At 37.9% G+C, this 23,103-nt stretch overlaps 2 protein-coding genes across 5 annotated transcripts in view; one reads left to right on the top strand and one right to left on the bottom strand.

Moving 5' to 3' along the window:
- tec (tec protein tyrosine kinase) overlaps nt 1-1,652 on the bottom strand; it is a 21,973-nt gene extending 20,321 nt beyond the window's left edge. For 2 of the 3 annotated variants that reach the window (XM_041778748.1, XM_041778750.1), the window contains exon 1: nt 1,516-1,652. The gene's annotated coding sequence lies outside the window, so the exon portion shown is untranslated. Of the gene's footprint in view, nt 1-1,290; nt 1,460-1,515 lie in introns of those variants that run through there. The other variant, XM_041778749.1, reaches the window with a different exon arrangement.
- Nucleotides 1,597-23,103, top strand: txk (TXK tyrosine kinase). 2 transcript variants are annotated; one of them, XM_041778751.1, is made up of 17 exons: nt 1,597-1,683; nt 4,141-4,319; nt 11,511-11,559; nt 11,813-11,894; nt 11,977-12,108; nt 12,182-12,246; nt 12,608-12,667; nt 14,935-14,989; nt 15,359-15,438; nt 15,587-15,711; nt 15,807-15,881; nt 18,717-18,888; nt 19,025-19,241; nt 20,032-20,096; nt 21,797-21,915; nt 22,553-22,710; nt 22,941-23,103. In XM_041778751.1, the coding sequence occupies exons 2-17, from the start codon at nt 4,307-4,309 to the stop codon at nt 23,010-23,012; spliced, it is 1,539 nt and encodes a 512-aa protein (XP_041634685.1). In that variant the 5' UTR covers nt 1,597-1,683; nt 4,141-4,306; the 3' UTR covers nt 23,013-23,103. The 2 variants fall into 2 exon arrangements, with proteins under 2 accessions (XP_041634685.1, XP_041634687.1); XM_041778753.1 differs by lacking the exon at nt 1,597-1,683 and having other exon boundaries at nt 3,959-4,319.

Raw genomic sequence — 23,103 nt, 5'->3', positions numbered from 1 at the left:
ATCTTTCAAAACAACCGCTCTTAATGCTAAATCCCTTTAGTAAGTCATTGGAAGAATATCGTTTTTGCTACTGTTACTGAAAAGGAAGCTCCACCCACATTAGCTAGCATTAGCAAGCACATTGCTACTGCAGACCATAAAAACTATATACCTCATTGACTGTGTTTGCCTGCTGCCGCTATATGTCAATGTGTCTGCCATATTGCCAGAGGCAAGACCTTTCCATAAACAAATGCAGGTATATAGGGGATAAAGGGTTTTGTTATTGGTTGAAATGTTATCCCACACAATCTTGTCAGCCCCACGCAGCCCAGGAGGGAGGCATCTTGCCCAGGAATGCCTCTGGCAAAATGGCGGCGGCTTTGACATACGGCCCACAAGCCAATGCGGCGTCTACATATATTATGTCTATGCTGTAGACCCCCCAGGAATACGGTGGATATTCAGATGATTACTCATTTACTTGGGTAGGATAAATCTTTTGTTTCATTTTCACAAAGTTTGTAACAAGGCTAAACATGACACAGTGTGCCTTTAGGGTCTGTAGCGCCACATTATGTAATAACCCTAACCATAGGACTTAGTGTGGGCTCCAAGGTATGCCCTACCCAACTACCTTGCCCTAACACTAACCGCTTAGTGACTTATGCCTAAACCTAACCCCCCTTCAGGGCTCTAGACTAAACACCTAACCTTAACTCTAGGACTTAAGGTGGGCTCCAGGGTATACCCTACTACCTTGCCCTAACCCTAACTGCTTAGTGGCTTACAAAATGTGGCGTTATTAGATAATGAATTGAAAATTTATTATGTGGCGCTACAAGGTCCAAAGACTTAAATCAAAGCAATTAAACAAAAACAAACAAACAAAAACTTCATGGATGTTGTCCACTTTGGTCTTCCATACATTGGACTCTTTATGCTACTGACAGTAACTTAAGTTAATCTGTGCTTTTACTTAACTAGCCTCATGCAGGGCTTTGGCACTAGATAACTTGCATGTTATATCACTTTTCCTTGTGTCAATATTTTACGCGTTTACCACCGAAAATATAGATTTGTCGTAATTTTTAACCACGGCGTCCTTGTGTCCCACAGTACTTGAATGCAGCTACTATCAAGCCGCTCCCAGTACACCTGCTTACAGGTGAATGTGCTTTATTACAAAGAAAACAGCGCTAAAGTATCAAAATTTAACTGAAGTAACACAGCTGCAACTCAAACAATACATTCTTACAGGATAGTTTCTAGTTCCATGACAGTTTAAGGCTCTTAAATGTTGTTTCTTACCTCTGCACTGTCACCAGTAGAGACGTTAGAGAAACGTTAGCTTAAAAACTCAAACGTTAGCTGTATTTCCGTATAATAATGTGAGGTTGAAGCAGTTCGCTGTGGTAAAACTGCAGCTTATGTTAATGAGAACCTAATCTTATTGGTCCGCGGTCTTCACAGCCACAGTTTGCGTAACGGCAGTTATCGTAAATATATAAATTAAGCGTTGACATATCTCCTTACCTTTGGCCGTCATTAGTTCGTTATGAGCCTCATTAGTGTACGTTTGTTTCCCACGTCGCTGTAAATCCGAGGAGCGGGATCGAGGAAATGAGGAAGGGACGCGGAGACACAGCAGCACACAGAAACTTCCTCACTGCTCTAGCCGAAGAGTTTGACAGAGAGAAAGAGGTGAGTCAGTCAGGAGAGACGAGAAATGTCACATTTCAGCTCCTCTGTTCCTTCTTTTATGAGACTCACATTTCAGCTCCTCAGTCAAACGACTGCCTGTTCTTTTTACTCTTAAAATGATTTTATAAATCAGTTATGGTCACTATAATTTAGCTTTAATGTCAAAGTGAAAACAGGTTTCTACAAAAAAAAATGTCAACAAGAAAAACATGCAAGGTAAGATAAGTGACTGCAAAAATATTCACCCCCTTTAAAGTGACTGACCTAATTCAACAGAGGTCAAGCCAACTGGCGATAGTCAGGAGATCCTCTGAGTGCAGTGAATGTGTCTCAGGTGATTGTAGTATAAAGACACCTCGCTGGAAGGTCCAGTCTCAGGTTAATCAAATAACATGGCTACCATTACACCATAAAGACAAAAGAACACCCCAAGCAACTCAGAGTATAGAAAAACATGAATACAAAAATATACCCAAGGCTCTGAACATCCCGCAGAGGTCAGTTAAATCCATCATCAAGAAATGGCAGGAATGTGGCACATGTGTAAATCTGCCTAGATCAGGGATGTGCGAGGTTGAATTTGTTTATCAAATCAGCCGTAACAAGATTTAAGAGTCGGTCAAACTAATTACCCAATCCCTGTCTGTGATGCTCTTTTAAACTGTAATGAACCTCCTGCCACTAGAGGCCGCTGTAGCTTCAGTTAATGGCCGCTTCCTTTCTGTCTGAGCTTTCCCACGACACTTCACTGGATGTAAATATGAGAAGTTTAGTGGTAGCTTAGTGGTTAGCATGTAGCAGGAACAGTGGGGTATAACAGTAGTAAATGGAAATAGAGTGGTATGTAGGCTGTCAAGGGTTGAACTCACGTATAAATACTCAACCGAAGTGAAAAGAGGCCACTCATCAAAGCTCGATATTAATCTGCAAAGAGGAACGAAGGCTGGCAGTGCTAGCTTGTGATGTTAGCCACGCTGTAGCAAGTATGTCAGGCTCACGTCATACCAGCTGACACAATGACCTTGTAAAGAATCTGACTGTTTTCTAAGGATTTACTCCTTAAAAAACAGTCTAGATCAGGCCGCCCTCACAGACAAGTGAGAGAGACCACAAGACACCTATGACTACTCTGAAGGAGTTCCAAGCTTCAGCAGCTGAGATGGGAAAGACTCTGCAGACAACAACTGTTGGCCGGGTTCTTCACCAGTCAGAGCTTTATGGGAGAGTGGCAAAGAGAAAGACACTGTTGAAGAAAACTCAGATTCAATCTAGTCTAGAGTTCACCAAAAAGTATGTGGGAGACTCCATGGTCAAGAGAAAGAAAGTTCTTGGGTCCAAGAACTTTCTTGGACTTTCTTTGGACTCCAATGTCAAGTAGAACAGGGGTTCTCAACCTTTTCAGCCCGCGACCCCCAAAATAAAGGTGCCAGAGACCAATTTTTGGTCATCAGACAAGACGCCAAACACTGACATCACCATAAACACACCATCCCTACTGTGGAGCAAGGTGGTGGCAGCATCATGCTGTGGGGATGCTTCTCAGCAGCCAGCCCTGGAAGGCTCATAAAGGGAGAGGGTGAATTGAATCTAGAAAAATCCTGGAGGACAATCTTATTCAGTCTGCTAGAGAATTACGACTTGAAACCGAAAGCTAAGGAGAAATGGTTCAAAGACAACAAGGGGAATGTTGTGGAGTGGCCACGTCAGGGCCACACCTCAATCTAGTAGAGAATTTGTGGCTTGACTTGAAAAGCGCTGTTCATGCCTTTTCTTGTGCAACGTGACAGAGCTTGAAGAGTTTTGCAAAGAAGAATAGTCTTTTGGCATTGTTTTTTTTTTTTTGTCAAAAAAGCCAAATTAGATTGTCCATGACTTATTTATGAATTCAGTTAAAGGGTAAAACATCTAAGAAGATGAATACTTTTTATAGGCTCTGTAAAACACTGTAGTTGTCATTTTTTTAAATTGATTTGGACATTTCATTTCAGGAACAGTACTTTTTAAACAGTAGTCTACAAACTGTGTTGGCCACTTTTCCTTTTTGGTTAGTTTGTTTGAAGGTCCTACCCAGTAAATCTCCAGATTAACTTGTATGTTATGATGATTTGAAGTCACATGGTTGTCTTAGCGTGTTTTCTTCCTGGATTCTCAAAGACGGATGCTTTGTGGTTTGACAGACGTCATTCTTTCACTTCCTCTCTTTGTCTTAATCTCTCTCCACTCGCTCTCTAACTCTCTTTTACCACATTAATAATAATACTTTTTTTGTCACACCGTAACAGAGGTGGAAAAATTATCTCTAATCGGTATCTGTCCTTTCTTGGCCTTCTCTTCTGTCTTTTACTCTATCCTCCTCATATCTTTTTTCTCACCTTCAACCTCTCTATATCCTCCGCCCACCTGCCTCTCTGTCTCTCTTTCTCACTCTCTCTCTCTTTCCCTTTGTTTCTGTCTCAGCCATTTCCCACCTAATGCATCACACCAACTCTCTCGATGCAACTGAATGTTGAGAAATCATCACTGACCCCAAAAGAGCCCATAAAAGAAAATCTGGAGCAGAAGAAGAGGAGGAGGAGGAGGGATTAAGAGGAGAAAAGGTCAAACCGACAAAAGAATATCGATCATGATTCACTCAAGTAAGTACAAACCTCTTAAAACTAACAAACATAAAACAATACACTTAATATTTGAGATCAGGGAATTTAGCAGACATTACCTTCATAATGTCAGCAAGTTACAGATTATAACACAATAAATATCAGACCGAATGGCATATGGTACTTTGAATAACACATGAAAGCTTCAGGGTGTTATCACATTCAGAATGAGGAGGATAGCAGTCGAGCAGCAGCTAATGTTGGTATTAGCATGTAACTGGCAGCTAGAGGAGCTTTTCATTGTCTTGTCTTTATTTTTTAAGGATGCATGATATTGGATATTATAACAATATTATCACCGATACTTATAACTGATATAGGCTGATATTTACAGTCCATTAAAGCCGATATTTACAGACAATTTGTGTTGGTATTTACAGCCGTTATGGCCCAATGTTTACAACTGATATAGCCTGATATTTACCGCTGATAAAGACTGTTATAAAGCTGATATAGACTGATATTTACAGCTGATATATACTGTTATAAAGCTGATATAGACTGATATTTACAGCTGATATAGACTGATATTTACAGCTGATATAGACTGTTATAAAGCTGATATAGACTGATATTTACAGCTGATATAGACTGATATTTACAGCTGATGTAGACTGATATTTACAGCTGATATAGCCTGATATTTACAGCTGATATAGACTGATATTTACAGCTGATGTAGACTGATATTTACAGCTGATATACCCTGATATTTACAGCTGATATAGACTGTTATAAAGCTGATATAGACTGATATTTACAGCTGATATAGACTGATATTTACAGCTGATATAGACTGTTATAAAGCTGATATAGACTGATATTTACAGCTGATATAGACTGATATTTACAGCTGATGTAGACTGATATTTACAGCTGATATAGCCTGATATTTACAGCTGATATAGACATATTTACAGCTGATATAGCCTGATATTTACAGCTGATATAGACATATTTACAGCTGATATAGACTGTTATAAAGCTGATATAGACTGATATTTACAGCTAATATAGACTGATATTTGCAGCTGATATAGACTGATATTTACAGCTGATATAGACTGATATTTGCAGCTGATATAGACTGATATTTACAGCTGATAAAGACTGATATTTGCAGCTGATATAGACTGATATTTACAGCTGATATAGACTGATATTTGCAGCTGATATAGACTGATATTTACAGCTGATAAAGACTGATATTTGCAGCTGATATAGACTGATATTTGCAGCTGATATAGACTGATATTTACAGCTGATATAGACTGATATTTACAGCTGATATAGACTGTTATAAAGCTGATATAGACATATTTACAGCTGATATAGACTGTTATAAAGCTGATATAGACTGATATTTACAGCTGATATAGACTGATATTTACAGCTGATGTAGACTGATATTTACAGCTGATATAGACTGATATTTACAGCTGATATAGACTGTTATAAAGCTGATATAGACTGATATTTACAGCTGATATAGACTGATATTTGCAGCTGATATAGACTGATATTTGCAGCTGATATAGACTGATATTTACGGCTGATAATGCCTGATATTTACAGCTGATGTAGACTGATATTTGCAGCTGATATAGACTGATATTTACGGCTGATAATGCCTGATATTTACAGCTGATATAGCCCGATAATTACAACTGATATAGGCTGATATTTACACCTAATACAGGCCAAATACTTACACTCAATGTTAGCTGAATTTACAACCAGTATAGCCCGATATTGACAACCGTTATAGGCAGATATTTGCAGGTTAAAATATGCTGATATTTAGAGTCCATAGAAGCTGATATTTAAAGCTGATCAGGGCTCATATTCACAGGCAATATATACAGCTGAAATAGGCAGGAATTTACAGCTGATTTAGGCCGACATTTACACTTGATACAAGACAATATATTTACAGTTGATATAGCCCAATATTTACAGCTTATAATAACTAATATTCACAGCAAATAAAGCAAAACAATTACGGCCGATAAAGGTTAACATTTGCACTCAATACAGGCCAATCTTTACAGCGGATAAAGCCAAGTATTTAAAGTTAATATAGGCTGATATTTACAGCTGATATTTCAGCTGTAAGTATTGGCAGAAATGTTTCTGTCGATATGGATTTCATGCTGATTATATTGTGCATTCCCCTTATTTTTATTAAAAATTAACATGAGCACTGGAAACCACCTGGGTTTTAACTGGACGATATAACATACTTCATACAGATACTGGAGTTCATTCTGCTGGCTACTATGGATGTTTTTGTTATTTGTGCCTGAGAATACATGAACTGTGTATATGGAAATTTGAGTTACTTACTGTAATTCACGTACATGATGTTTTGGTGGTTTAACCACAAGAACATATCTTTTTAGGGTCCATACAAAAGGAAACCAAACTAAATGCTGGTGTTACATCCTCCAGACAACAATTATTATCTTTAGATATTTCATGATAGTATTGATTTCACAGAAATCTTATAAAGATAAGATATTCCTTTATTAGTCCCACAAGGGGAAATTCCAGTTTACAGCAGCAAAAAGTATCTTAGACAAAGCGGGACAAAACAGGCCATTGGCGACAGAAACACAATAGAAATAGAATACAAATAAAAGTAGTGTTGCAAGAGCACTAATAAATAAAAAATATGGAATATAAAAACGTCTTACAAAATATAAATAGTATTTACAAACAGTTATGTACAGGTTGGGTATATTACAGATTGGGTTTAGTTGAAATACTAATATGTACACCTACATACACATATATATATACACAAATATATATATATACAAACGTGTACAGATTATACATATAAATATCAGTTATTGCACAGATTATTTTGAGCAGTTTCTGTTGTAGAGCCTAACAGCAGCAGGAAGGAAAGACCTGCCTCTCCTTCACACACTTCGGGTGTAGCATCCTGTCACTAATGGAGCTCCTTAGTGCAGTGAGTGTGTGTTGGAGGGGATGGGAGTTGTTGTCCATCGTGGAGGACAGCTTGGCTGTCATCCTCGTCTCCCCCACCTCCTCCACAGGTTCCAGAGGGCATCCCAGGACAGAGCTGGCCTTCTTTATAAGTGTGTCCAGCCTCTTCCTGTCAGCTGATGTGATGCTCCTCCCCCAGCAGACCACGCTGTAGAAGATGGCCGAGGCCACAACAGATTCATAGAAGGTCTTCAGGAGTGCCGCCTGCACCCAAAAAGACCTCAGCCTCCTGAGCAGATAGGGTCCGCTCTGACCTTTTTTGTAAAGTGCAACAGTGTTATCAGTCCAGTCCAGTTTATGGTTCAGATGAACACCCAGGTACTTGTAAGATGTCACATCTCAATGTCCCTTCCCTGGATGTTCACTGGTGATGGGGGGAGTGGGGGCGCCAACGAAAGTCCACAACCAGCTCCTTGGTCTTACTAGCATTAATCTGGAGTTGGTTCTGCTGGCACCAGTCCACAAAGTCCTGGATGAGCCCTCTGTACGACCGGTCATCCCCATCTGTGATGAGGCCGACGATGGCAGAGTCGTCACAGAACTTCTGCAGGTGGCAGGTGGGTGACAGATGGGAAAGTCAGTAGTGTAGAGGGTGAAGAGGAATGGCACCAGCACCATTCCCTGGGGGGGCCCTACACTGCAGAGGACAGTCTCTGACACACAGTCCCAGATATCAGATATCGGATACAGATATTAGTAGTTCATCAAATCACCAGGGCTTGAATAATGAGCTGGAGCCTATCTAAAAGATTTTAAAATGTTGGTTTTTATGGGAGCTCCAATTTAATCAACAATCCAGATTGAACAGAGTTTTGTGACTTTTTCATGTAGTGATATTTTGCCATTCAAATAGATCTACAGAGGGGGAAATGGAGACTCCGAGCTTTAGAAGAGCAGAGGCACCTGCCTGCTATGTAGCTGATCAGCTGAGTTCATAGAAACTAAAGTCAAAGTTTCAGTTCTGTTTCCTACTGGTACAATGGGATAGAAAGCTTAGAGTGTAGCAGTTTCTCATGTCCCTGAGTTAAATGACAGATAATCAGGGCTGAAGGCATTAAGTTTCATGGTTGTACATTCTTGATGTTCTTCAGAGTGCTTTGAGAGATTTTCTTCAGACTTTACATTAAGGTCCACCCTGACTCAAGGATAAACTGATTAGATTCAAGGAGTCAAAGGTTACTCCTGCCTTACACACTGTGAGGCTGTGGTGACCCTGTAACATATTTCTGTGTAGCTACACAACTATGTAGCTAGGTTAGCTTTAGCTACATTTGCTAAAGCTAACTTAACTATGTTAGCATTGTGAAGTAAAAGCTAATCTCACAAAGAAGCTATGTAAGATACATATCCATGTTAGCTTTATCTACCTTTGCTAAAGCTAACTTTGCTACCTTGGCTTATGTAGTAGTGTAGTAGCTAGCATAGCCATGTTAGCTTTAGCTACAGCTAACAAAGCCAAAGTGATCATTGGTGTGACTACCTCTAAAACAGATCCATGCATTATTTAATCCTGGATTAGACCTCTGACCTTTCTGTTTCAGTTATGAAATGTTGCTTAGTCTGTAATGTTTGCAATATGGCTATTACACAAATATGACTGCTATACTTTGTTTACGAATAAAGTTGAATTTAAGAAAAAAATAAATAAAACCAGAAATACAGTGTACCAGCAAATTACAGCACTTGCTTTCTGAGATACAGAGTCCCAGATGAACGGTCTGCAGCCTGACTGTCTTCAAGCACTCTGGGCTTGTCACAGCAAGAACCACAAAGGCCACTTTAAACAGCTTTTCTCCATCATTATGTGAAATTCATTCACAAAACCAAAATGTCAGTTTGCTATTTAAGTTAAAACTGTATGATCCTAAGGACAAGTGTGCAGCTTTAAGCTTAGTTATAGAGTTAAAACGTGAAGTCTACATGTGAGAGAGGAGAAATTTCTCGGTTCTCCTTTAACAAATCAGACGTTTCTTAATGGGAAGTTGGTTTACCACAAAACCACAGGACCTCATTACTCTTACAGGTATCAGATAAACCTCTGGGAGGGTAACTTTTAATTTAAAGTTCTCTTTTAGATTTTACAACACACGTCTTTCCAGATGTGTGAGTTTGACGTTTTACTTTAAGCAGTCAGACGTGAAGAGAAACAGGAAGACAGCCTGTGCATGAAAACTGTGAGAAAATGACCCACACAGAGCCATGTGTTCAGCCGCAAAACATGCACACAAATGTACACACTGGCTGAGATAAAGACAGAGAGTGTGTCAGTTCTGCAGAAAAGGAAACGGCACTTCCTGACAACGACCTCCTACTCAAAACCTCAAAGACAGAATTCAACTGAAAGAAAACACAGAAAAAATTAGATTCAGCACATAAACTCAGCTGCATTATGGTACAGACCAATTACTCTATACTGATGAGAAACACATTTAACCTCCAAAAACACTGTCAGTATTGAAATCACCTGCCAAAACCTACATTTAATTTTCCTCAAGTTAAATTTGAACGAATAATGTCAACGCGAAAACAGACTTCTACAAAGAAATGTCAAATAAATTTTAAAAATGTAAAATGAAAACAAGTGACTTCATAAATATTCACCCCTCAAGTCAGTATCAGTGAGTCTGTGTGGATAGGTCTCAGTCAGGCTCATCTGGACACTGAAATTTTTCTCCATTCTTCTTTACAAAACTACTCAAGCTCTGTCAGGTTGCACGGCGATCAGGTGTAAATGGCCTTTTCAAGTCCAGCCACAAATGCTCTACTAGATCAAGGTCTGGGCTTTGACTCGGCCACTCCAGAAAATTCTCCTTGTTGTGTTTAAACCGTTTATTTGTAGCTTTCTCTGAATGCTTCGACTCATTGTCTTACTGGAAAATAAATGTTCTCCTAAGCTGTTCTTGTGTTGCAGACTGAATAAGACTGTCCTCCAGATTTTCCCTATATTTTGCCACATACATTTATTTTACCCTCTTCCTTTGCCGGCTGCTGAGAAGCATCCCCACAGCGTGATGTTGCCACCACTGTGCTTCACAGTGGGGATGGTGTGCTTGCGGTGATGTCAATGTTTGCCATCTTGTCTGATGGCCAAAAATCTCCATTTTGGTCCCATCAGACCAAAGAACTTTCTTCTACTTTAGTGGCTGTCAACCTTGGGGTCTGGACCCCCTTTGGGGTTGCGAAACACTAAGAGCGGGTCTTCAGATTCCCTTAAAAAGAAAAAGAATAATATACAATTCCACTGTTGCCACTTTACACCAGTTCTGACAAATTTTGATCAGTTTTCATCATTTTTCCCCACAAATTTTGACACATTTTTGCAATTTAACACTTATTTTTGCCATTTTAAACCCTTTCCATCACTTTTTTTCTGCCTGTTTTTGCCATTTCTAAACCAGTTCTTTCCACATAAGCCAAATGTTGCCTCTGTTGACCCGTTATTGCCACTATTACCCCATTTAACCACTTCCTATGCCCATGTTTTTCCATTTTAACCACATTTCACTATCTGATATGCCCATTTTTGCCAGTTTGACCAACTTCTGCCAATATCTGCCTATTTTTTCTTTCTCAGTCAGCACTTTTTTTTACCAGCTTATATCAATTTTTCTTTCCGTTTCACCAGATTTCCACCTATTTTTGCCAATTTAAAGCATTTTCAGCCACTTTTTACCACTATGTATGCCCATTTTTGCCTCTTTTTTGCCATTTTTTTCTATTCTTTTATCATTTTTGCCACTTGTAACCTATTTCTGCTACTTTTAAGATCCAACTTCACCACCTTTTCCACCATTTTTTGCCATTATTAACCTATTTTTTTTTTCAATTTTTTAACCCATTTTAACAAACAAAATAGACTAACATTTTAAAGAAGTCTATATACTACACAAATGATTTGTTTCATTGATAAGAGTGGTTATTTTTTCAGGGTTAATATAAAATAAGGATATCACAGCTTTGCTTTACAATAGACCATGATTTTGTTGACCTACATGGTCCCCCAGTTTGGCTGGGCCCCAGAAAGCTCTCCCCTTTATCCCCCCCTTATGGACGGCCTTGTCTCCACATAATTATCCTTGGATGTGCATGACTGTGTTCAACCATCTTCAGCAGCATTCATGCTTTTAAAACTCATTGTTCTGTTTTCTTCTCCAGATCACTCGATCCGCTCCTTCTTCTGCTGCTGCTGTGCAGTACAGACCAGGTATCTACATGTTTTAGAATATCTAACATTGATATGACCAAAAATAGGATCTCCTAGTTATATTTTTAAAGTTTCAGGTTAAATTTCTGTCCATACTCGTATTTCTACAGGTTATCTCAGAGTTTATAGGGCCAGGGCAAAAGTTGCAATGCTTATCTTAGTTGTTTGAGCTTTTTGAACTCATTTGCATGGTCCTTTTAAATGCATTTTCAGAAAACATATGGAAACTAATGTTTTGACTGTTTGATTTCAGGGAGTACAGCACGCGCATGGAGCTGGAGGGAAGCACCTCCCTGTGTTTCCAGAGTAGACGATACCCAGGAAACGGCTGTCGGGTAAGACCCAGTGTCTGTGTGGGCCTGTTTGTGAGTTTTGTTATATTTTATCTGTATAGCATGTTCGCTTTCTTTGTTCCAGGTGGACAGGTCGATGAAGAAGCTCCCCCTCCCCCCTCCTGAAGACGTGGACGGCATAGGCGGGGGGTTGCTGGTGGTCGTCGCCATGTATGACTTCAAGGCGAAGGAGGACACTGACCTCACACTTAAACAGGTACTGGCACACGTACAAAACACACAAAAACCAGAAAGTAGACATGTTGTGATGCGGCGTGTCGTGTCCACAGGGAGAAGAGTACATCATCCTCCACAAACAGGACCAGCTGTGGTGGAGAGCGCAGGACAAACACGGGTAAGGATCGAGGTTGGCATTCTTTATCACAAAATGCTGGAAAACTTCTGAACAATTAATTTTTAAATCTTACCTAGAACTCTATTTTAGTTGCTGTGATGATAAGCGGTATCACACGAGAAGTTAGGGTCTAAATGTCTAAATATCATCTCTGCTGTGGTGTAGAGGCCGCAGGCTGATCTCAATCAGATGGAAAAGAGGAATTAAAGCTATTTTATAGCCAGTTCTAATGAAGTCTCCTAGCAGCTTTGTTCAAGTGGTATGAGTTGTAGGAGGTTAAATGAGTCTGTAAATAGAAATTAAACAACAAAAGATGGAAGATGCATGTGGTTCATGTTCTCTTTCTTCTTGTTTCTACCAGGAATAAAGGTTTCATCCCCAGTAACTATGTGACAGAGAGAAACAGAATCGAGGCAAACTCGTAAGTAACATTTTCAGACCCTAATGTTTTAGTTTTTTATTTCCTTAAAGGGAATATTAAAGTGGTCAACAAGCCTGACATTCATATTTCTTTCTTAAGCATAACAGGCATACCTGCTGTTACCATGGTGATATTAGACGCTGTCCGACACCCTCAGTTTTTAGAGATCAATCAGGGAAAAAAAGGCCTGAAGTTTGGGACACTTGCTTAAATTAGTGGCTCTGCTCTTGTGTGACCAAAGTCACCAAAGACCAAAAGACCAGACCAAAATCTCAAACATTGCATAAGTCTGTCAAACCAGTCAGGCTGCGGGGTCTGACTGGTGTTTATGCCCCTGGCAAAGACAAATCTATGGTCATTCTTTGTTTAGCTAACAGCAATCATAGCCAGTGAACATAATATGTTAGACTTTTCAGGTAACAAAGCCAGAGAACTACAGGACATACTCAGATCTAATAGAATCTTCATCAGCTCTTACAGGAGTATCATAACTCAAACTCACCAAATTAAAATATTTTAACATGTCTCTCGGTCAGGTGGAACTAAGAAAACAAAGAAATATACGTCTGTGATAAGTTGAATAATTGTTCTGCTGCTACATATTATTCATTTTCCACAAACTCATTGTTTCAGTGTGTCTATAGGGACCTAGGCTTTATCTGAAGACATTTTGGAGCTGTAAGGAGGCTTAGACCTTGCTGTTCAATCCCTCAGTCAATCAGTCAACCTTTGTTTATATTGCGGGAAAATCTTATCCCAAAGTTATCTATCTGTTGGGACCAGGGGTCCTCCTCAGGGACTTTTTGACTCATAAATATCTATTTAGATACTACTTTATTAAGACTTGGTCCCTTATTTATATTTAAAATACACATCCCAATAACTGAAAATAGTTTTAGATGCGTACCTCAAGTGATGCACACTGGGTAAATTTTGTCTTGAAGTGTCAGCACTGGTATTCAAAACTAATTTGCTCAAGGGGACAATAAAGCTGTTTTGTATCTTCTCACGTTGTCTAGTATTATATTTATGTGTGCCTTGAGACACACATAAATCACAGACAGTGCAATGTTCCCTTACCCTGAAATGTATCAAAATACCAGTTTGAAACTTTTTTTTGCTGCAGAAGTTTTATGCTCTACGCATTATGGAAACATTCAAGTGTCTTTTTTTTTAGAATTGTTTGCAAAAATCTGACGTCTCCAGTTCATGTATGTGATTTTCTTAATCAAAATAAGAAAAACATAAAAAATGGGCATCCCCTTCTGCATAGCAATTGATACCTAATTTGATATATAAGCCAATTTTTTTTTCCCAAATCTTTCATCCTCTAGTTTAATTTATCTAATATAGTGCTGACTATAATATAGAATGATTTAATGCTTGAGGCTGTTGAACAATACCTAAGATGAGGAACCTAAAGATAACCGAATATTAAATCACAATATTGAGGGGGAAAAAAACGCAATTATTTTCACAAATCGTTCAGCCCTAGTGCTGTGGGAATTTGTACAACCATGCTTGATTACTACAATCATACAAAAACTAAAGATACTTTTGCATGTGTTTGCACAGATATTTTTTTATCTTATACTATTTTTTAATACTACAATATCACATAATATAAAAATATAAAAAACTTGATCAACCTTGTGTTTTCCTGCTTGATTTCTGGTATTTTCTATCTGTGCGTTTGTTTCAAAAGTACATATTTTGGATAATTTAGTATTAAAATGACAACAGGTACAAAAGGTTTTTCATTTGCTACAGCAGATTGCTGTGAAGAAGGCTGACACAGCTGAAATGAATGCTGATAAAACATTTTTTTTTTTTTTTTTTTTTTATTAATTTGTTTAAATTTTTTGTTTCCAAAATACAAAATACAAATACAAATAGCAATACATGGCTTGGTGTGCAGTTTGAATTTTATCAGCCTTGCATTATAACTAACCATCAAGTAAAGAAAACAATGTAGCATGGATTTAAACCTGATGGGCCTTTAGCAAAAAAAAAAAAAAATCATATTGTGCCTATCGTATCATTTCTTATCCCACTTTTCTTTTTAATCTAATTTTGTTATGATTCATGTCATTTATTTGTATCATATCCATTATATTTATACACTTTGCTTTGAATAGGCAGCCACAGTGTTTTATATTAATTGAACTTTTCTGAAAACCTTGATTATTTCCCTCTTAAGCCTGTATGTAAAAGTAATTTTACTGATTTTCAAAAGCAACCTTTGATTGTTTATACTCTTCTTAAAGGTGGTACTGCAAGAACATCACCAGGACAGAAGCTGAGCAGCTGCTGAGACAAGAGGTTCAAAATCTGTCTGCTTTTTTATCCGTTTATGAATTTACAATCTATTATTTTCCAGAGACACAGTGTTGAACATCTGTTTATCCTTTCTTCAAGTAGAGTTTAAAACACTTTACCAATCAGCCAAATGAAAAAAATAAGCTCTCTGTTTTTAATGATAAACCACACTTCATTTTCAGGTGATAATTCATTTGTCCATTTTGATTGAGAATGTTTTTTTTTCTGCCAAAAATGCAAAGCCTGTAACACTGCAATGGAAATTTAATGATAGATTAACTTTAAAAGATTGGCGAGTTAACTGGAAATTAAACTTGTGAACAATGCAACACTAGATTTGAGAGTCTGAGTGAAAATAATGTTGTTTTTCAGAACAAAGAGGGAGGTTTTTTGGTCCGGGAATCCAGTCAGAAGGGAGTCTACACGGTCTCTGTCTTTACTAAAACATCAAGGTGATTAATGATAAATCAAATTTTAAATTTAAAGATGAAATATACCATACCCAACTTTGCACAGACATATTAGATCATTTATTTTTTGTGTATATTTGCTTGTAAAATTGACTTTTTTCCTTTATGTTTGTTTTGTGTCTATGTCCAGTCCTAACGGGGATATTCGCCATTACCAGATCAAAATCAGTGACAGTGGACAGTTTTATTTGGCTGAAAAACACACATTCAATACCATCCCTGAAGTCGTACACTACCATGAACACAACGCAGCCGGTACGTCCACTCAAAACTGTTGTACAAGCTTTTAATGAGACAAAAATGCCAAGATTTATGGGTTTCTTTCAACGTGGTTTGTCTCATGGGTGCAGGTTTGGTGACCAGGTTGCGGTATGCAGTTGGACCAATGGGGAGATGTGTTCCTGCTACAGCTGGATTCAGCTCAGGTAAATAAAGTCTCAAAAATATTCACCCAAATCATTCAAAGTCAAGTGAGCTGTCAAAACTTTTTAGATTCTAGACTATATAAAATGTATGTTATCAGTGTGAAGTTATAACAAATGAAGAAACCATGAGGGTTTTTTTAGCTTTATTTTATCGTTCAATACTTAATATTGTGCTAGAAGCCTGACCCTTAAATTATCAAACTGTTAAAAACTAGATATTAGTACAGAATTATTTGTTAAATTTAGGTTAATCGAATGCTCTATCTGGCTTTTTATCCCACTTTTGCTTAGCCACAGCAGTGCCTCCCTAAATAAGTCTGCCACTGCTCCTTAATGTCTCAGTGTACCTATAAAGGCAGGTTCGTATCCAACAGTTTTCAGTGCAAAAAAGTAAAATTTTAAAATGCAATAGAAAGAGTGTGATTAATCATGACGAACTGCAGAATCCTGAGATTAATTATGATTGTAACTTTAATCTTTGAGGCAGCCCTAAAATTTAGCCTTTCCTATCTTTCTCAGGATTGGTGTCGTAAGATTTTGAGGAAAGTGACTGAAATTAACCAGCCATCATGGCAAAATAACTTTTGTTAATTGTTGTCCTGAAACAACTAGATACATAAGTTGGAATCTCAAAAACAACCAAAATGTATTAATATTCACAGGGAACACACTGAAATCAAAAGTGCAGATTAATGATACTGTGTCAGCATTTAGAAAGATTACCTTTGGAGTACCACAAGGATCAGTGATTGGTCCAGTACTGTTCATGTGACTGATTTTTTTTAGATATGTAATATTTGCAGATGGCACAAATTTACTTTGCTCTGGTAAGAATTTAAAAGAACTTTTGTGTGGTATAGAAAGGGAGCTGGAAAATCTCCAAACTTGGTTTGATGTCAATAAATTACCTTTAAATATTAAGAAAACGAAATTTATGGTTTTTGGAAATACAAAGGAAAGTGATGGTAATATTAAATTAAAAATCTGTAATTTTATTTGCAATTGTTTTGTCTATTTTATTTATTTATTTATTTTGTGGGAAATATGAATTGTGAGATATGACATTTATGTATGTATACTCTCCATATTTCTGTTTGTAATAAATGAAATTTAAAAAAAAAAATCTGTAATGTTGACATTAAAAGAGTTTTTGAGACCAAATTCCTTGTGGCTGTCATCAACCAAAAGTAAACATGGAAACAACATATTGAATACATTAAAGGGAAAATTTCAAAGTCAGTTGCAATCCTGTATAAATTCAGAAATGTAATAAATTCTAAGGCCTTGCATCTAATCTATTACTCATTAATTGTTCCCTATATATCTTAATGTGTGGAATTGTGGGGATCCACCTTTAAAACGACCATAAATTCAATAATAAAACTGCAAAATTGAGCCATAGTATCATCAATAAGGCTGATTTCTATGCTCACACAGATCCACTTTTTCTAAATTCTCATGTTATGAAATTTTATGATTTGTTTTATTATAAAATAATGCAAATGATGTTCAGAGCAAAGTCAAAAATGCTCCCTGACTCAGTACAGAGGTTCTTTTCAATTCAGGAGAGTCTGTATAATCTCAGAGGTGTTCATAAATTTATTGTACAAAAAAGCTAAAAAAGGTATGAAAAGGAGATGTGCTTCCATTGTTGGAGTTAAATTTTGGAATGATGCCAATATAAATGTAAAAACATGTAATTCACTTTTGGTTTTCAAGAAAATGGTTTGTAAATCTATTTTTGAAGCTTATAAGTGTGACTGATTATCTGTTGTTGTTTCTTTGCTTTTCTGGAAGTTGGTAGCTTAAATAGTTGAAAATGTAGGATAGGCTTTAATAAGCAGTTTGCTTCTGCCTATGCCTTTTCAGTCATTATTCAACACATGACTGTTGATTTTGTTTGAAATGTCTGTACTGTGCAAAATGTTTGGTGTTGTGTCATGATTGAATAAACTAAACTAAACTAAAAATAAATAAATAAATAAAAAATGCATGTCCCCTTACAGCTTTCATTGATTACCATAAAGTGTCTTTATATGCAGATGATCTCCTGCTTTATGCATATAGTGGCCTTTTATAGATTAGGGTTTGATCTAGGTCTGCAGATGTAGGGCTTTAGATCCGATCTTAACTTACTCTTCATGCCGCATGTACAAAAAATAATAAATCATTAGTTATTTTCATGGTGGTGCAGAGCCAAGGCTGCTTCTTGTTTCCCTGTTTGATTAGAGGTGCTTTTGAACCCTGTGCTTGATTTAGGACCAGGCTGAGGGCGTAATCTAAGGGAGGTGTCGCTGTTTTTTCTCAAATTTTTATTCTTAATTGTTTTGGGGTTTTTTGTTGTTGTTTTTGTTTTGGTTTTTATTTACAATTTTTCACTTTACTTTCAGTTTGCAGATGTACAGGGTTAGTGGAAACTGCCAACGCCCCTGATTTGTCCATCTGAATCATCAGAAATTCAGAGCTGCCTCTAGCCTTCCTTCCTCGTAGTTTTTCTTAACTGTGCTTTTCAGTCAAGTGTTGAAAACTAGAGAGAGAAGTTAAGTACAGATGATCTCTTGCTTTGTGGTCTCTTTTCTTTCCTGTTTGATCTGAGTTTGCAAATATAGGGGGTCACTGGAAACTATCAACATAACTTACTCTATATGCAAACAAATTAAGAAGGCTTTGATTTATTTTACATTTAAGTTTTTCAGCTGAAAGAAATTTAAAACCCACAAAGTATCAAGTTAAACCTTGTATATGTGGTGTTGACTAACCTTGCCTCTTTCCTTCTCTTTCCCAACTCTCCTCTTTTATCTCTCTGTCTTTGTTTTTTGTTTCCCCTCCCTGCAGAGAAGTGGGAGATCAACCCCAGTGAGCTGACCTTTATGAAGGAGGTTGGCAGCGGTCAGTTTGGTCTGGTGAGGCTCGGAAAGTGGAGGGCTGAGCACAAAGTGGCCATCAAGGCAATCAGAGAGGGAGCCATGTACGAGGAGGACTTCATCGAGGAGGCTAAGGTCATGATGTAAGGACGGGGTGAAGACGTTAATGGGTTAACATGTAAACTTGGAGGAAAGTGGGGAACAAAGGAATGAGTTCTGAGAGCATCTCTGTGGTTATAAAGAAGTGAAACTCGTTGTGTGTTTGTCGTTTTCTACCAGGAAGTTGTGCCATCCTAAGCTGGTGCAGCTGTATGGTGTCTGCCTGCAGCAGCGCCCCCTGCTGATTGTGGCCGAGTTTATGGAGAACGGCTGCCTGCTAAATTTTCTACGGCAGAGGGGCGGGACTCTAAAGGAGGCGTGGCTTCTGTCCATGTGCCAGGATGTTTGTGAGGGAATGGAGTACCTGGAGGCTCATAGTTTCATCCACAGAGATCTGGTGAGGAAAGGAGATGATCGGGACAGAAATGTTTTTGTTTTTTTACGCATTGGCTTCACTGCCAGGCATCTGTTGCTATGTCCATCTAAATAAACATTATAACAGGGGTGTCTAAACTTTTTCTACTGAGGGCCATATGCAGAAATATATAAGTATGGTTGGGCCACTTTCATAAACCTCACCAGAGGATATTTAAGAAGTTAAAACCAGAGGATATTTAAGAAGTTCAAACCAGAGGATATTTAAGAAGTTCAAACCAATCTAATGTAGATTAAGATATGTTTAGTGATTGAGAACACTCAAATGGCTAGTGGATAAGGCAAAGGCCAATCATTGTAAGGATTTTCGGAAGGCCAATCAGATTTCAGGGGGTCCTGTCAGGCCCTGGCTACCACTGGCTCTGCCTCTGGAAAGCTATTGGTACCAAAATACTGTTATTATTTTGGTTGCCAATATGTTTACTATTACAGTGTAGTCTCGAGTTTGTTCCAAAAAAAACTGATAAATGCTTCCTGTCGAAATGTTTGTTTACACAATTAGCATGGTAGCTGCGCCTTGTGCTAATACTAAGAAGCATATATAGTAAAGCACAAACCTCATTTTCTAGTGTGGGCCATATTTTATTTTGTTCTTAGAACGTGCTCCAGGTTAATCAAAAATTGATTGATTAACCTGCAGTTTATCTGTGGGCTGCATTTGACCCCTGGGTCTTAGTTCAAACACCCCTACATTATATGGTCCAGGTTGATATTTTATTCAGATTTTTCATGGTTATTTTTCTGTCATTCAGGCCGCCAGGAACTGTCTGGTCAATGAGCACAATGTGGTGAAGGTCAGCGACTTTGGAATGACCAGGTACGGGCACCTTTTGGTTTCAGATTTTTAAAGAAAAGCCCAACTAGGAAATAATGTGTATTCTCTCTTAGCTAGAGAGTTTTCAAACCATTTTAGAGGTAAATACATGAAGAGTAGCTTTAGCTTAAGCTAACATAGCTATGCTAACTACATAATTAACATTTAATATAAGCTTATGTAGCTAAGTTAGCTTAAACAGTGTGAGCTAAAGCAAATATACCCACAGATAACTTAGCTCAAGGCTTATGTAGCTGCTTTGTGAGCTTAGCTTTAGCTGCATTAGCTATGTTATTCTACTTAGTTTACACAAAACAGAGCTACATAGCAATAGCAGACTGTTTAAACAAGTTTATTGAATGTTTTTCTAATCAGGTTTTGCAGGTAGTATCCTGACCGCTACCTTAAACCTAAATCCAATTTTATTCCTAAAGTTTTAGCATGTATTTCCATACAAAAAAACATTCAGTGTGGATTGTCTTTAATATTTTTAACTATTTGATTTCTAAACAAAATAATTTATTGTCTTCAAATATCAGTGTTTTTCTCCTTAAATATTATTTGCATGACATATAGACTGGTTTTTGGTTCAAAGTAACTTTAAATGTTTTTTAAATTAAAAAAAGAGAGCAAGGCATATTTAAAAGAAATATATTATTATCCTTTTAATTTCTAGATGTCTCATTATTGTTTTTGACCTCCGCCAACGAGGTAATGTGATCGGGTGGGTTTGTTTGTTTGTTTGTTTGTTTGTTTGTTAGCAACATAGCTCAAGAAGTCATGGACGGATTTTGATGAAATTTTCAGGAAATGTCAGAAATGGCATAAGGAAGAACTGATTAGATTTTGGGACTGACCTGGATCACCATCTGGATCCAGGAATTTTTTAAAGGATTCTCTACTATTGGGAGATAGGGTTAATGGCAGAGGTCTTCACTGTTACCACTTTACACCAGGAGTTGGTGGACATGAGTAACTGCAATCCCAGCAGCATGTTTTTGGTGTCTTTCTATTCAAAGTTTTGGGGTTTATATAGTTTGACAGACACACGCCCAGTCGAGGAGACGAGTCGGAGGGTAACAGAGAGAAAGACAGCAAATTGTAGCAAGAATACTCACAATGCTGAGAGGAATAGAGGAATATTCACCCTCTGCCATGACTTTTAGTCGTCCGGTGAGACTATAGGTGCATCTGCCATGACAGTCCACACGTAGCAAAGCCAGTGCTTTGCCTCACCATGTCTCCACCCCATTGGGGAGGGAGTAATCAGCAAATTAGATTTTGGGAGTGATCCGGATCACCATCTGGACCCAGAAATGTTTTTAAAGGATTCTTCACTAATGGGAGATAGGGCTGATGGCAGAGGTCTGTGCTCTCTGAGTGCTTTTCTAGTTTATTTTGTTTTAATTTTTTAAATGAATGTGTGTCATCTGAGCATGTACATGTTTAATCAAGCCATCAAACTGCTGTAGCTAACTGGTGCACATATGGGTGTGGGTGTGGTCTCACTTTATCAATAATCATCACATGACTGAGACTCTTGGGTCAAAACGTTTTTTTAAAGGCCTCGTGTAGCAGGAAGTATTTTATTCCATGAAAGATTTGACTCCCGTATTAATGAAATAGATTTGAAGCTGGTAGAATGTTAGCTTAGCTTAGCATAAAGACAAAGTGTGAGCTTAGTTTTGTGCTCATGTTTTCAGGTACGTTCTGGACAACCAGTACACTAGTTCCAGCGGTGCCAAGTTCCCAGTGAAGTGGTCACCTCCCGAAGTTCTTCATTTTAGTAAATACAGCAGCAAGTCTGACGTCTGGTCGTTTGGTAAGGAAACACACAAAGAATTGGAAATATCTTTTTTATTACCTCCACCAAGGAGGTTATGTGATTGGGTGGGTTTGTTTGTTTGTTAGTTTGTTAGCAACATAACTCAAGAAGTTATGGACGGATTTTGATGAAGTTTTCAGGAAATGTTAGAAACTGCATAAGGAAGAACTGATTAGATTTTGGGAGTGATCCTGATCACCGTCTGAATCCAGGAATTTTCTAGTTGACTTTTGTGATTTCTTTGTAAATCCCACATTTTTCCAATGAATGACCATTGTTACACCAACGTCAACAACTGTTTAGAGGGCTTTCACATTAGGGACTCAGACTTGGATCTGACCCTACTTGACCCAAAAACACAGTTCATTTGGCAAGTATGAACAAAAGCGTACTGTACTCGGGCATTCCTGAGTCCACTTGAGGAGGTTGTTTCGGGCGTGATTAATGTGGACTGGACACAGTTCCAGCGGTGCCAAGTTCCCAGTTAATGTGGACACAGTCCACATTAAAAGAACTGACTGCAACCATGCCCGAGTATGGGATACAAATGTATAGGCAATATTTTAAACCTGTTTCCTCAAAAACCGTCGTGTAGTTTATTCAGTTTCGTCTCTCTGAATATTGGTGTGTGCAGGTGTGGTGATGTGGGAGATCTACTCGGAGGGTCGGACTCCATTTGAAAACCGCACTAATGCTGATGTAGTCAATGACATCACCAGAGGAGTCAGACTGTACCGCCCACACCGTGCCTCACAGCCGCTCTACGCCATCATGTACCGCTGCTGGCATGAGGTACGCAATCTAGAGTTTTCTATTTGTAATTTTATAGTCAAACTTTATAAGGTTAATTTATCATACAGGCAGACATTTCAATATTCAATAAATGTTTGATTTTAAATGCAGCGTGTTTATTTTATGATAAGGAAAATTAGGTTTATATTATCATACCTTTAATCCACCAGTTAAACTTCTTCCCCCTTCTCCTTTTCATGTGTTTTTCTTCTTTGTTGGTGTTGTTGCAGAAAGCTCAGGGTCGGCCATGTTTCTCAGAGCTGCTGGAGGAAATCAGGAAACTGGCAGAAAATCCGGATTAATACAAACAAGCTTCAGTGTTGATTGTAAAGATTTTTCTAATGTAAATAATAACTGTATATAAACCATTATTTGTCATTGCAAATAAATATT

Source organism: Cheilinus undulatus, linkage group 22 (assembly GCF_018320785.1).
Source record: "Cheilinus undulatus linkage group 22, ASM1832078v1, whole genome shotgun sequence".
NCBI lineage: Eukaryota > Metazoa > Chordata > Actinopteri > Labriformes > Labridae > Cheilinus > Cheilinus undulatus.
The sequence above is the reverse complement of the archived record's forward strand: the minus strand, read 5'-3'. Positions and strand labels throughout refer to the sequence as shown.